The sequence below is a fragment of the Terrapene carolina genome, unplaced genomic scaffold (genome assembly GCF_002925995.2).
Source record: "Terrapene carolina triunguis isolate 2854851 unplaced genomic scaffold, T_m_triunguis-2.0 Scaffold31888, whole genome shotgun sequence".
Classification (NCBI taxonomy): Eukaryota; Metazoa; Chordata; order Testudines; family Emydidae; genus Terrapene; species Terrapene triunguis.
Window position 1 is genome coordinate 389,934 of NW_020696239.1, and position 15,016 is coordinate 404,949.

The 15,016-nt window shown below is 47.9% G+C and overlaps 1 protein-coding gene across 2 annotated transcripts in view; it reads right to left on the bottom strand.

The window, feature by feature from the left end:
- The window catches only part of LOC113409280 (UPF0577 protein KIAA1324-like), a 95,505-nt gene that overhangs the window by 15,832 nt on the left and 64,657 nt on the right, over positions 1-15,016 (bottom strand). For both annotated transcript variants that reach the window (XM_026663012.1, XM_026663013.1), the window contains one exon: positions 3,128-3,308. In XM_026663012.1, the coding sequence (XP_026518797.1) occupies positions 3,128-3,308 (181 nt within the window). The remainder of the gene's footprint in view (positions 1-3,127; positions 3,309-15,016) is intronic.

The window sequence follows — 15,016 nt, forward strand, 5'->3', positions numbered from 1 at the left end:
CGGGGGGGGGGGGGGCGGCCGGAGGTTTTTTTGCCTGGGGTGGCAAAAAAGCCAGAGCTGGCCCTGACTCTCGCTTCCTAGTCCTCAAAGGTCTCATCTTGTGGATCAGGAGCCCTAGAGAGACGCTGGTGGGGAGTCTCTTCTCTTCTCCTGGCGAGAAGCAAAGCACTAGGAGCCCTCGAAAATTGCTGACAATAAGCTGCCCAAGGGTCCAAGCAGGGCCACTGAGGTGGTGAAAAAGGCATGGGTGGGGGCACCCAAGGGTGTTCATACCATCTGGGTGGGGCTTGTCTCTCATGAGGGTAAGTTGGGTCTGTAGAGATCTCAGGAAGGTGGGCTCATTGGTAGCCGAAAGGAGAGCCTTGGACAGAATGAGGGAGACTGATGAAAAATCCCCATCATCGTCTTCCTCTTCATCGCTGGGCAAAGGTGGACCAGTGTGACGTTATGAGTGTAAAATAATATTTCATTGGAAGATGACAGGGCCAGAAAGAGTTAATTAACTCACCGACTGACCTGACCCATGGGTGAACTGTAGAAACTGGTTAGGAAGATATGTAAATGAATAGAGCTTCGAAATGCAAGTCTGCATTGTTAGAGATCTCAAGGGTAGACGTTTGCTCAGGTCTTGTGATGTAAGCAAACAAGTCTTGTCTATTGCTGTAACTTTAATTCGAAGATCAAAAAGGAATATTAACATTTATGATGATACTTGAGTGAAATAGTATTATTGTCTATATGTCTCTTTGAAGGTTGTGGTAACCTGTATCTGAACTGTTTAATGAATAAATTACCCTGTGCTAATTGCCAGGATGTTTGGAAGGAGAATTAAGCCTATTGTTTTCTCAGGCCAAAAGGCTGCTGGAAATGTATAAGAACCCTAGGACACAATCCTGCTGCATCTCAGGTCTGCTTTGGGTTTCAAGAGGGGGAAACCTTAAGCCATAAGGATTGAGATCCCCAGTCATTGACTGGAGCCACCCTGAATATGGACATTGGACTATAACCTATGGACTATTTCTAAAAGGACTTTTGGCAACTACAAGCTCACCTCTGCTATGCATCTGAACCTCAAGAATTGAATTCAAGTCTGTATGTATATTGATCTTTTAACCAACACTCTCTCTCTTTTCTTTTTTAATAAATTTTAGCTTAGTTAATAAGAATTGACTATAGTGTGTATTTTGGGTAAGATCTAAGTTATAATTGAACCTGGGTATGTGGCTGATCCTTTGGGACTGGAAGAACCTTTGCTTTTATATGATGAAGTAAAATTTTCAATAATCATCATCATATCTGACGTGTGTCTGGATGGAGGCCTGAGGCTGGGTACTTTAAGGGAACTGCGTTTTTTGGACTTCTGAGTAACCAGTGAGGTACTATAGAAGCTGTTTTGTGCTGGCTTGGTAAATCTAAGGATTGGAATAACCACCAGCTTTTGGGGTTTGTCTGCCCCGTTTTGTTTGCAGTTCACCCTGATTGAGTGACCTCAGCTGGCTCCCACGGGCAGCACTGTCACAACCAGTCCTGGAAGTAAAGGGAGACTCCGTCGGTATCGTGTGCATCTCCAAGGAATGGGAGGTGATCAGTACCAGGAACGTGTTGTGGCCGAGCAGGGGCGATTCAGGCATTTCTGAAACCACCAAGTCCCTAGGAAAAGGAAACTCCTGCGGTACTGGGATGGGCAGTACTGATGAAGTGAGATTGCAGAGGCGGCTCTGCCACAAGGTGCTGACGGTACCAGAAGTCTCATGTGCTTTGATGAATGGCCAGTAGGTGTAGGTCTGGTCTTTTATGGAGCCGAAGTACTAGGTACCGAGGCCCTAGGGGACTCTGCCAGTACTGGTGCAGAAGAGCTGGTCTTCTCTGTACCACTCCGTTCACCTGACAGTACCAATCTTCCAGAGCCGGAGCCCTTAAAAGTCCTTAGGCTTGCTGGCAGCGAAGGTACTTGAGGAGCCTGCAGCCTCATGGGTACCTAGTCACAGACCCGTGGGTGCCGAGGTGGTCGACCTGGCCAGGGACCATTTCTTTGCGGCAAATTATCTACCATGGGGACTTGAAACTGCTTCCTAGAGATTTTTTGAGAGGATTTCAACGATTTCCTCTTCGACGCTCTTGGGGTGTGTTTTCCCAAGGAAGTTGATGTGGTTGGCCTGGTCAGGGACCGTTGTACAAGGGGAGTCCCTGGGCCGGGGACAGAGGCCATTTGGAGCAAGAACTCCATCGTAAGGAGACGCAGTTTTCGTTCTTGGTTCTTTCTGGCCCTCAACTTTAACTTGAGGCAGAAATTACACTTCTGAGGAACACGTGACTCCCCGCGACAGCATATACAGCGGGAATGTCCGTGACTGGCCGGGATAGCCTCCCAGCCTGAAAGGCAATGTTTAAACCTTGGGGAACCGGGCATACCCTTCCCGGGTTTCACTTCCCCTAAGGGGAAAAAGTAAGGGGGGAAAAAGATGGATCGGCAACAGCTGCTATCCCAGTAAGACATTTTTTTGAATTTTTTTTTTTGTAAACTAAAGAAAGAGAGGAAAGGGATTACTGCCACTAACTAAGGGAAACTCAAGGAACTAACGCCAACTATCATGAGCAAGAGAAAGAAATACAGTTATGGCAATCTCAGCTCAGACGCGGCTGAGAAGGAACTGAGGTGGTTTGCCCACACAGCGCTAGCCCTGGTGCGGGGTGCGAGGCAGGGGGGGCGCATGCGCAGGCCGAACGGACACTGCTGCCTAAAATCTCTGATCCGAGGCGCGTGGGGCGCAAAGGCACCTAGAGTTAAAAGAACCTCAAGGGGGGGCACCCATGGGACACTACTCGAAGCAGCAGCAGCAGTATGTCCTTGGCCTTACACCGAGAAGGTGCCTCTCAGTGGAGCAGGGCAAGAGGCCAGTTTCCAGACTCTGGGCCTAGCACAGGGGCTGCAGGCCCAATCCTCCCTGCCCTGCCCTGAGTGGAGTCACTGACCCCACCGCAAACCGCCGCCCAATCTCAGTTCTCCACCCATGGCAGCAGGTGCAGGTCACCCCACTGTGCCCAGGAGCGCTCTGGTGTGGGACAGGGCTGGATCAGGCCCTGGAAGGCCAGACCCCATCCCTGGACCAGGGGAAGCAGCACCTACCTACGACACGGTCAGCCAGGCTCACGGGCTGAGAGGACACTATGGTTTTGTAGCCCATCACGTCAGAGGGGACGATGACGGACTGGCACACGTAGGAGGTGACCGATTTCGAGAACTCTGCCTCCCCGTCAGGGACCCGCATGTCAGTGACATTGTCCGTACAGGTGGCCATCTTCCTTCCCTAGGGTTAAGGAGCAAAGCAGTTAGCCCTTGTCTGGCGCCAGCACGCTGCTTTCTGTGGGAGGGGGCCGAGCCACACGTGGTGCGGGGATTTGAGGTGAACGTCTCCGTACGGCTCTGACAACACTTCTCAGCCCAGACCTGTGAGACCCCGTTACACTCCTGGGCCTCTCCACGGCTGCAACAGCCTGTGTTGGCACTTGGGTCTATGGAGATTACTAGGTAAAACCCACCTGCTAAGGCACTGCCTGACCAGCAAACTCATAAGAACATAAGAATGGCCCTACTGGGTCAGACCAAAGGCCCATCTAGCCCAGTATCCCGTCTTCCGACAGTGGCCAGTGCCAGGTGCCCCAGAGGGAATGAACAGAACAGGTAATCATCAAGTGATTCATTCCCTGTCACTCATTCCCAGCTTCTGGCAAACAGAGGCTACGGACACCATTCCTGCCCATCCTGGCTAATAGCCATTGATGGACCTACCCTCCATGGATTTATCTAGTTCTTTTTCAAACCCTGTTATAGTCTTGGCTTTCACAACATTCTCTGGCAAGGAGTTCCACAGGTTGACTGTGTGTTGTGTGAAGAAATACTTCCTTTTGTTTGTTTTAAACCTGCTGCCTATTAATTTCATTTGGTGATCACTAGTTCTTGTGTTATGAGGAGTAAATAACACTTTCTTATCTACTTTCTCCACACCAGTCATGATTTTATAGACCTCTATCATATCCCCCCTTAGTCGTCTCTTATCCAAGCTGAAAAGTCCCAGTCTTATCAATCTCTCCTCATACAGAAGCCGTTCCATACCCCTAATCATTTTTGTTGCCCTTTTCTGAACCTTTTCCAACTCCAATATATCTTTTTTGAGATGGGGCGACCACATCTGTACACAGTATTCAAGATGTGGGTGTACCATGGATTTATATAGAGGCAACATGATATTTTCTGTCCTGTTATCTATCCCTTTCTTTATTATTCCCAGCATTCTGTTCGCTTTTTTGACTGCCGCTGCACATTGAGTGGATGTTTTCAGAGAACTATCCACAATGACTCCAAGATCTCTCTCTTGAGTGGTAACAGCTAATTTAGACCCCATCATTTTATATGGATAGTTGGGATTACGTTTTCCCATGTGCATTACTTTGCATTTATCAAGATTAAATTTCATCTGCCATTTTGTTGCCCAGTGACCCAGTTTTGAGAGATCCTTTTGTAGGTCTTCGCAGTCTGCCTGGGTCTTAACTATCTTTAGTAATTTTGTATCATCTGCAAATTTTGCCACCTAACTGTTTATCCCTTTTTCCAGATCATTTATGAATATGTTGAATAGGACTGGTCCCAGAACAGACCCCTGGGGGACACCACTATTTACCTCTTTCCATGCTGAAAACTGACCATTTATTCCTACCCTTTGTTTCCTATCTTTTAACCATTTACCAATCCATGAGAGCACCTTCCCTCTTACCCCGTGGCAGCTTACTTTGTGTAAGAGCGTTTGGTGAGGGACCTTGTCACAGGCTTTCTGAAAATCTAAGTACACTATATCCACTGGATTCCCTTGGTCCACATGCTTATTGACCCCCTCAAAGAATTCTAGTAGATTGGTGAGGCATGATTTCCCTTTACTAAAACCATGCTGACTCTTCCTCAACAAATTATGTTCATCTATGTGTCTGACAATATTGTTCTTTATTATAGTTTCAACCAGTTTGCCCAGTACTGAAGTCAGGTTTACCGGCCTAGAATTGCCAGGATTACCTCTGGAGCCCTTTTTAAAAACTGGTGTCACATTAGCTATCCTCCAGTCATCTGGTACAGAAGCTGATTTTAATGATAGGTTACAGACTACAGATAGTAGTTCTGCAATTTCACATTTGAGTTCCTTCAGAACTCTTGGGTGAAAACCATCTGGTTGGTCCTGGTGACTTATTGCTGTTTAATTTATCAATTTGTTCCAAACCTCCTCTAATGATACCTCAATCCGGCACAGTTCCTCAGATCTGTCACCTAAAAAGAATGGCTCAGGTTTGGGAATCACCCTCACATCCTCAGCTGTGAAGACTGATGCAAAGAATTCATTTAGTTTCTCCGTAATGGCCTTATCGTCCTTGAGTTCCCCGTTTAGCACCTCGATTGTCCAGTGGCCCCACTGGTTGTTTAGCAGGCTTCCTGCTTCTGATGTACTTAAAAAAACATTTGCTATTCCTTTTTGAGTCTTTGGCTAACTGTTCTTCAAATTCTTTTTTGGCCTTCCTAATTGTATTTTTACACTTCATTTGCCAGTGTTTATGCTCCTTTCTATTTTCCTCACTAGGATTTAACTTCCACTTTTTAAAGGATGCCTTTTTGCCTCTCACTGCTTCTTTTACTTTGTTGTTTAACCACGGTGACTCTTTTTTGGTTCTCTTACTGTGTTTTTTAATGTGGGGTATACATTTAAGTTGAGCCTCTATTATGGTGTCTTTAAAAAGTTTCCACACAGCTTGCAGAGATTTCACTTTTGCCATTGTACCCTTTAATTTCTGTTTAACTAACTTCCTAATTTTTGTGTAGTCCCCCTTTCTGAAATTAAATGCTACAGTGTTGGGCTGCTGTGGTGTTTTCCCCACCACGGGGATATTAAATTTAATTACATTATGGTCACAATTACCAAGCGGTCCAGCTATAGTCACCTCTTGGACCAGATCCTGTGCTCCACTTAGGACTAAATCAGGAATTGCCTCTCCTCTGGTGGGTTCCAGGACCAGCTGCTCCAAGAAGCACTCATTTAAGGGGTCAAGAAACTTTATCTCTGCATCCCGTCCTGAGGTGACATGTACCCAGTCAATATGGGGATAATTGAAATCCCCCATTATTATTATTATTGAGTTTTTAATTTTAATAGCCTCTCTAATCTCCCTGAACATTTCACAGTCACTATCACCATCCTGGTCAGGTGGTCGGTAATATATCCCTACTGCTATATTCTTATTATTCGAGCATGGAATTACTATTCATAGAGATTCTATGGTACAGTTTGGTTCATTTAAGATGTAAGCAGAGTCAGGATGAGCTCTACCCTGACATCTGGTGGTGAATTGTGGCGAGTTGTGGAAAAGAACTTCAGGGGCTGACCTTGTTTACACAGGCACACCCACCCCACCTAGCATGAACCCACAGCAGCCCAAATGGTCACTTTGGCTGCTGTGGGATCCCCAGTTTCTCTATTATTGGGGCAGGAAGAATAAAGTGTTGTTACCCTAATTATGTGACTCAAGGACAATGAAACTGTTTTATGACAGAGGGACTCGCCATCAACTAAGTAGCACTTGCTAGACAAGGGACATGGGTTCCAAAACCTAGTGACTTGAGAGAAGCTAGGGACAGGTATTTGTACCTGATAGTATGGGCCCCTTTTGAGGGCCTGAAATACCAAATGCACCACCACCACCACCATCATCTCCTCCACTATGGAATATCAGAGCTTATTTTAATTCCACTAGGAGTCTAGTTACAGACTGCTGAGCTGAGTTTGTTGGGCCAATGGTGCACCAGCACTGAGGCTCCCCTACTACAAGCTGAAATCACTAAAGAGGTAGACTCACTAAGAGCTGAAATCACTGAGTGCTGTAGGGGGGCCTGAATCTATGGGCAGGTCTACACTTACTTCCTGGTCCAGCCGTAAGCAATCGATCTTCTGGGATTGATGTATCGCGTCTGTCTAGACGCGATACATCGATCCCGGAAGTGCTCGCCGTCGACGCCGGTACTCCAGCTCGGCGAGAGGAGTACATGGCATCGACGGGGGAGCCTGCCTGCCGCGTCTGGACCCGCGATAAGTTCGAACTAAGTTACTTCGAATTCAGCTACGTTATTAACGTAGCTGAATTTGCGTACCTTAGTTCGAAGTAGGGGGTTAGTGTGGACCAGACCTTTGTTGCTGAGCGGCTGGCAAAGTGGAGCTGTTTATGGGACGACTGGAGCGGCTCGCGGGACAGCTGGCGGAGCGGCTCGCAGGATGGCTGATGGAGTGGCTCGTGGTGAAGGCTGCAGCAGAACCCCATGGAGAGGCAGGGCAGTCGGCCTCGGACCACGTAAGGTGCCCCTTAACACAGCTGTGCCCCCCCCCCCCAGGCTGGGAGGTAAAACTCTGCAGATAAACTTTGAACTCTGGGGCTGTACTGACCAGGGACAGAGACTTTTGGGGTGTTGGACTTTTGGGACTTTGGGTGATCTTTTGGGTTGCTGGACTTAAGACCCTGAGGGGAAAAGGATACTGCCAAACTTACTTGGGGGTGGGTCTTTTGCTCATGGGTTGTGTTATGAATCCTGTTTGTGGTAAAAAGAACAGGAGTACTTGTGGCACCTTAGAGACTAACAAATTTATTAGAGCATAAGCTTTCGTGGGCTACAACCCACTTCTTCGGATGCACCACCTGTTTGTGGTGTTTCCCCAACATAATGCTGCATTGTTTCCCTCCTTTATTAAAAGGATTTTGCTACACTCAGACTCCGTGCTTGCGAGAGTGGAAGTATTGCCTCTTAGAGGCGCCCGGGGGGGGTGGTATGTAATTGTCCCAGGTCACTGGGTGGGGGCTTGAGCCGGTTTTGCATTGTGTTATTGAAACAGAACCTCTAGCTACTGAACCCAGCCCTTGTTGCTGCCAACTCAGACGGGCAGAAGGGTTACAAAGATTTTTACTTCATTTGATTCTACACTTTCTTTCACATATAGTGCCGCTCCCCCACCAGCATGACCTGTTCTGTCCTTCCGATATATTTTGTACCTTGATATTACTGTATCCCATTGATTATCCTCATTCCAGCAAGTTTATGTGATGCCTATTATATCAATATCCTCATTTAATACGAGGTACTCTAGTTCACCCATTTTATTGTTTAGATTTCTAGTATTGGTATTTAAGCACTTTAAAAACTTGTCTCCTTTTAGCTGTCTGCCATTACACGATGTAATTGAATGGGACTCTTCTTTATTTGACTGTTTCTGATCAGACCCTGCCTGTATTTTATCATTTTCTATCCTCTCGTCCTTACTAGGACATAGAGATTCTCTATTAATAGATCCTCCCCTAAGGGATGTCTGAACCATGTGCTCCTCCACACTTGTTGGCTTTCCCCCAGCCCTTAGTTTAAAAACTGCTTTATGACCTTTTTAATATTAAGTGCCAGCAATCTGGTTCCATTTTGGTTTAGGTGCAGCCCATCCTTCCTTTATAGGCTCCCCCTTTCCTAAAAGTTTCCCCAGTTCCTAATAAATCTAACCCCCTCCTTCCTACACCATCATCTCATCCATGCATTGAGACCCTGCAGTTCTGCCTGTCTAACTCGCCCTGCACGTGGAACTGGGAGCATTTCAGAGAATGCTACCATGGAGGTCCTGGACTTCAATCTCTTACCTAGCAGCCTAAATTTGGCCTCCAGGATCTCTCCCTATCCTTCCCTATGTCACTGGTACCTACATGTACCACAACTACCGGCTCCTCCCCAGCACTACACATAAGTCTATCTAGACGTCTCGAGAGATCCGCAACCTTCGCACCAGGCAGGCAAGTCACCATGCGGTTCTCCCGGTCATCACAAACCCAGCCATCTATGTTTCTAATGATCGAATCGCCCAGTACCAATACCTGTCTCTTTCTAATAGCTGGAGTTCCCTCCCCGGAGGGGTATCCTCAGTGCGACAGGATACCACGACATCATCTGGAAGGAGGGTCCCAACTATTGGATCGTTTCCCTCTGCTCCAGTTGGATGTTCTCCTTCCCTGAGACTGTCATCCTCCTCAACAGCACAGAGGCTGTCAGTCCGGAGGTGGGACTGTTCTACTGTGTCCCAGAAAGCCTCATCTATGTAACTCTCTGTCTCCCTCAGCTCCTCCAGTTCAGCCACTCTGGTCTCCAAAGTCCATACATGGTCTCTGAGGGCCAGGAGCTCCTTGCACCGAGTGCACACATACGCCACCTGCCCATAGGGCAGGTAATCATACATGCTGCATTGGGTGCAATAAACTGGGTAGCCCCCACTCTGTTCCTGGACTCTGCCTGCATTCTCTTTTTACTCCTGCAGCTTGTTCCTTTGTTGATGTTTTGTTTATATCAAGGGGGTGTTTTTGGCTTTTAAGTTTAAAGAATGTTTAGTTCTAGCCCCTGCTCACACTCCCCCTTGCAAAACTCCCCTGTTAGCCGCTCCTGTTCGCTAGCTCCTCTGGTCACTTAGGAGCAGGCTTTTTAAAGCCTTGGTCTCCCTGAGTAGCCCCGTCCCCTGGTTAAGGGTTGATGGGTGTTAAAAGGCTTAGGAATCACAGCCTCGTTAAGAAGCTCTCAGCCTTGCCTAGCAGGCAGCTAGGCTCAGCCCACACACGGTCAGCACAGGGTCCCCCAAACAAACAGAGCACATGGTATATTTCAGTTAAGCAGCAAGCACACCACAAACACAGGCTTAGGGTGACCAGATGTCCCGATTTTATAGGGACAGTCCTGATTTTTGGGTCTTTTTCTTATATAGGCTCCTATTACCCCCCACCCCCTGTCCTGATTTTTCACATTTGCTGTCTGGTCCCCCTACACAGACTCAGCCCGCTTGTGGGCTCAGCTGCACTGAACTGACCAGACCCAATTCTAAATGAAAGATGTGTGTGTCCATGGCGCCACCTAGCGCCCCTGGGAGACAGCCCACCCGTCCTGACTTTGGGTGCCTAGCATGATGCCTCATTTTATACGGGCTGAATTTCACCCCAAGTCATTTACATCTCCAAACAACTCATTACAGGGTTACAAGATTTTGGCCATCAGGAGACAAAATAAAGATCTGCTTCATTCTCAATCATCCTGTGTTTCTGTACACTGCTTACTACCCCTACACACCGGAGGTGGCTGCATCTCAGTGGTGCAAAATGTCTGTATTTTTCAAAGTGCTTTGGGATCCTTCAGTTCATACCAAAAGAAGGTTGGGGTGGGGCTGTGACTGGTTCTATTAACGAGGATTCTCAATATCCTAGTAAAGAGGAGATGATAGAAGTTGATAAAAGTACAAGTAGGAACCCAAGAGAAAGTCAAATGCAAAAGAGTCCCATTCAATTACATCACATGGGGCAGACAGCTAAACAGTGACACATTTTATAAGTGCTTGTATACAAATGCTAGAAGTCTGAATACTAAGATGGGTGAACATGAGTCTGGTATTAAATGAGGAGATTGATGTAACAGGCATCCCAGAAACTTGGTGGAATTATGCTAATCAATGGGACATGGTAATACCAGGGTACAAAATATCCAGGACTGACTGAGCGGGTCGTGCTGGTGGCGGAGCGGCACCGTATGGGAAAGCAGAGAGTCCAATAGAGTAAAAATCTGAAATGAATCAATCTGTGCCGTAGGATCTCTGGATAGAAATGTCATGCTTGATCAATAAAAGTATAGGAATATACTACCAACCACCTGACCAGGATGGTGATGATGACTGTGAAATGCTCAGGGAGATTAGAGAGGCTATAAAAAACAACTCAATAATAATGGGGGATATCAACTGTCCCCATATTGCCTGGGTAGATGTCACCTCAGGACGGGATGCAGAGATAAAGTTTCTAAACACGAAACTTGGAGAGTTCTGAAACCCATAAGGGGAGAGGCACTTCTTGATTTAGGTCTTGGCTACGCTACACAGTTTTGTCGACAAAACAGTGGAGGTGTACACTCTGCAATGCTGCTCCTGCCTACGTAACACCCGTTAGGCCGACATCATAAAACCACCTCGACGAGTGGCATAGAGCTTTTTGCAACTTAGTTAGAGTGACGTCAGTATAGACACTGTGCTTGATTTTGTCGCCCTAATTGGTCTCCAGAAGGTGTCCCACAATGCCCATCATGACCGCTCTGGTCAGCAGTTTGAACTCTGCTGCCCTGAAGGTACAGAGATATGCACCCCTCCCCCATTTAAAGGCCTAGGAATGTTTGAAATTCCTCTTCCTGTTTGCTCTGGGCACAGTTCACACAGGATCTTCCCAGCTGACCACACCGGCTTTCTGCAGCAGATGCTCTCCCGTGTGGAGGACACACACAGGAGCTGTTGGATCTGCTGAGCTTGGGAGGAGAGGAACTTCGATACCTACGGGCTGATTGCTAGAGGCATGCAGGAGAAGGGGCATGCATATTCAAGGCTCTCTAGCCGCTCACAGTAACCCCCTTCGCAAATCACCCTTTGTCCCTTCCTGCCCCTTCCCCCTTGCCCTCCCGCCCTGTGAACTCACCATAATTGGGACGTGCAGCGACCGATGTGCTAGCCAAGGGACAGTGAGAAAGAGGTGTGTGTAACTTCTGTGATTCAAGCTGTAAGTGCACTCACAATACAGTCTCTGTTCATTGTTTGTTTGCCTTCTGCAGATATGCCCTTGAAGACCCACTCCTCCATACTGGTGGAGTGCCTCCGTCAGATAAGTAATGCAGCACTTCGCAAAACAAGAGCGTGGATGGAGACAATCAATGAAAGATTGAGGCTGGATAGCCAGGGGAGGATACAGGGTCAAGAGCATATTATAAAGCTCCTGGAGGTCCAGATAAAGCTCCTGAAGATCCGGTTTTGTTCAATAGCTTCATTAATGATCTGGAGGATGACGTGGATTGCACCCTCAGCAAGTTTGCAAATGACACTAAACTGGGAGGAGTGGTAGATATGCTGGAGAATAGGGATAGGATACAGAGGGACCTAGACAAATTAGAGGATTGGGCCAAAATAAATCTGATGAGGATCAACAAGGACAAGTGCAGAGTCCTGCACTTAGGATGGAAGAATCCCATGCACTGCTACAGACTAGGGACCGAGTGGCTAGGCAGCAGTTCTGCAGAAAAGGACCTAGGGGTTACGGTGGACGAGAAGCTGGATATGAGTCAGCAGTGTGCCCTTGTTGCCAAGAAGGCTAATGGCATTTTGGGCTCTATAAGTAGGAGCATTGCCAGCAGATCGAGGGATGTGATCATTCCCCTCGATTCGGCATTGGTGAGGCCTCATTTGGAGTACTGTATCCAGTTTTGGGCTCCACATTACAAGGAGGATGTGGAAAAATTGAAAAGAGTTCAGCGGAGGGCAACAAAAATGATTAGGGGGCTGGAGCACATGACTTATGAGGAGAGGCTGAGGGAACTGGGATTATTTAGTCTGCAGAAGAGAAGAATGAGGGGGGGATTTGATAGCTGCTTTCAACTACCTGAAAGGGGGTTCCAAAGAGGATGGATCTAGACTGTTCTCAGTGGTACCAGATGATAGAACAAGGAGTAATGGTCCCAAGCTGCAGTGGGGGAGGTTTAGGTTGGATATTAGGAAAAACTTTTTCACTAGGAGGGTGGTGAAGCACTGGAATGGGTTACCTAGGGAGGTGGTGGAATCGCCATCCTTAGAGGTTTTTAAGGCCCGGCTTGACAAAGCCCTGGCTGGAATGATTTAGTTGGAGATTGGTCCTGCTTTGAGCAGGGGGTGGGACTAGATGACCTCCTGAGGTCCCTTCCAACCCTGATATTCTATGATTCTATGAAAGAGATGATGGAAGTCCCTATTACCCTGCAATCTGAGCCCATGCCCAACTCCCGCTCCAGCCACTACAGAACTCTGGTCCATGTCTGTGACGAAGTGGGGGATTTTCTTGTTTTTTCTTGTTTTCGGTGGGGTTTCAATGGTTTGCATGCGGAGGGGGTGGGACTCAGTTTCCCTGGGTGTTACTGGTTTAACGAGGTGAGGGGAGAGGGAGTTTGTTGTTACAGAGGACCGGAGAGGGAACTTGGGACCCCAGCCAATGGCCTGGAGGATGGATACCCCAGCGACTGGTGACCTGAGACCCCGACCCGGAGACCCAGCTCAGGAGTTGCAGCCGGTTCTCCCACTGGCCAGAACAATGGGCTGCAGAGTGAGGACCCAGTGACCTAACCAGCCCGTTCCAGCCAGAGGATAGAAGCGAGGAGAGGAGGCCCCGGTTTATGACCCTGTTTACCTGGAGAGAAGACAATGGACAGAGGCGGGGCTTGGGGCCGGGGATCTCAGATGCCCAGTTGGGAAGAAGGGGAGCTCGGGGTGGAGAGGGGGAGCAGGCAGAGCCCACCTGAATGCAGAGAGACTGGGATGTGCTGGGCTGAGGGAGGCCAGGCCTGAGGCCCTGAGAGTTTCCTGTGCTGTATTCAACTCTCAATAAACCCTCCTGTTTTACGCTGGCTGAGTGTCACTCCGGTCTAGAGAACAGGGTTGCATCAACCCCTTCGGGGGTGGAGGCCCGGGGGGTCCAGAGCGAGTGGACTCCCTGAGGGGGCCCATGGCGAGAAACAGGTGTGCTAAGGCTCAGAGAGGTGTGGCTCCAGGAGGTTTATAGATTCATAGATTCTAGGACTGGAAGGGACCTCGAGAGGTCATCGAGTCCAGTCCCCTGCCCGCATGGCTGGACCAAATACTGTCTAGACCATCCCTGGTGGTGGGGCCTGACCCCGAGAGAGAGTGGACCCCTGAGAAGAGCTGTCGCACTGAAAGGGGCACCCCCCCCCACGGACCGCACGGGGCCAAGCGTGGGCACGATCTGTGAGTCCGTGACAATGCCTTCCCCAAACTCCCCCACCACATTCTTCGTGTGTTCCCGGTTCCTTCACGCCTAAGGACTGGTTTCCCAATGAAAGATGGAGGTAGGAGAGCCCTATCTGCAAGACTGCTCCTCATTGTCATATCCTGTTTGACCAAAATTTTGTGTTTTATCCGGTTATTAAAAACTTAAGTCTTTGAAATAAAATGAGTCGTTATTTGTGACATACATACATCGCTAGGTGCTAACATTGAAATACAGAGGCTAGCGGTAGCATGTGATATGCTCATGTGCCCCTGGACTCCATCTTGGGCCAGTAACTTTACACCCACCATGGTTGTGGGCTTTGTTTGGGACAGCAAGTTTCTATGTACATGGCAGAGGATATAAAAGACCCCTGAGACATCTCCATTTTGCCTCTTTCCTGCTCCAATTCTCTGGACTGTGGATTTACAACTCCAAGGAGCATTTTGAACTGAGGGGACCTTCCAATCTCTTGCAAGTTACCAGAGAGACTTTACAAGCCGGCCGGCAGTTCCATCACTGCTATAAACCTGATATAAGGACTTTGCAAACATTTGTATGTATATGATTTATTAACCATTTATAGCTCTCCTTTTCTTAATAAACCTCTAGTTAGTGTACTAAGGATTGGCTGACAGTGTGATATCTGGGTAAGATCTGAGATACATATTGATCGGAGGGTAAGTGTCTGATCCTTTGGGATTAGTAGAACCTCACAGATGGTGAATTGGGTTTTCAGTAACCTGTTTGTCAGGACGGGCACCAAGGGCTGGAATGCTAAAGGGGACGGTGTTTGGCTTCTGGTTAACCAGTGTGGCGCCACAGAAGCTCTTTTGTTACTGTCCTGATGCATCTAACTATAGAAATAGGCACCAGTTTGGGGGATTGTCTGCTCTGCTTCTTGCAGTCTGCCCTGAGTGTGGCCCATCGCAGGCACCCAGTCACAGTGTGGAGAAAGTGAATAAGGAAGTGTTCTTTACCCCTTCTCATAACACACGAACTAGGGGTCACCCAATGACATTAATAGGCAGCAGGTTTAAAACAAACAAAAGGAAGTATTTCTTCATACAATGTGTAGTCAACCTGTGGAACTCTTTGCCAGAGGATGTTGTGAAGGCCAAGACTATAACAGGGTTCA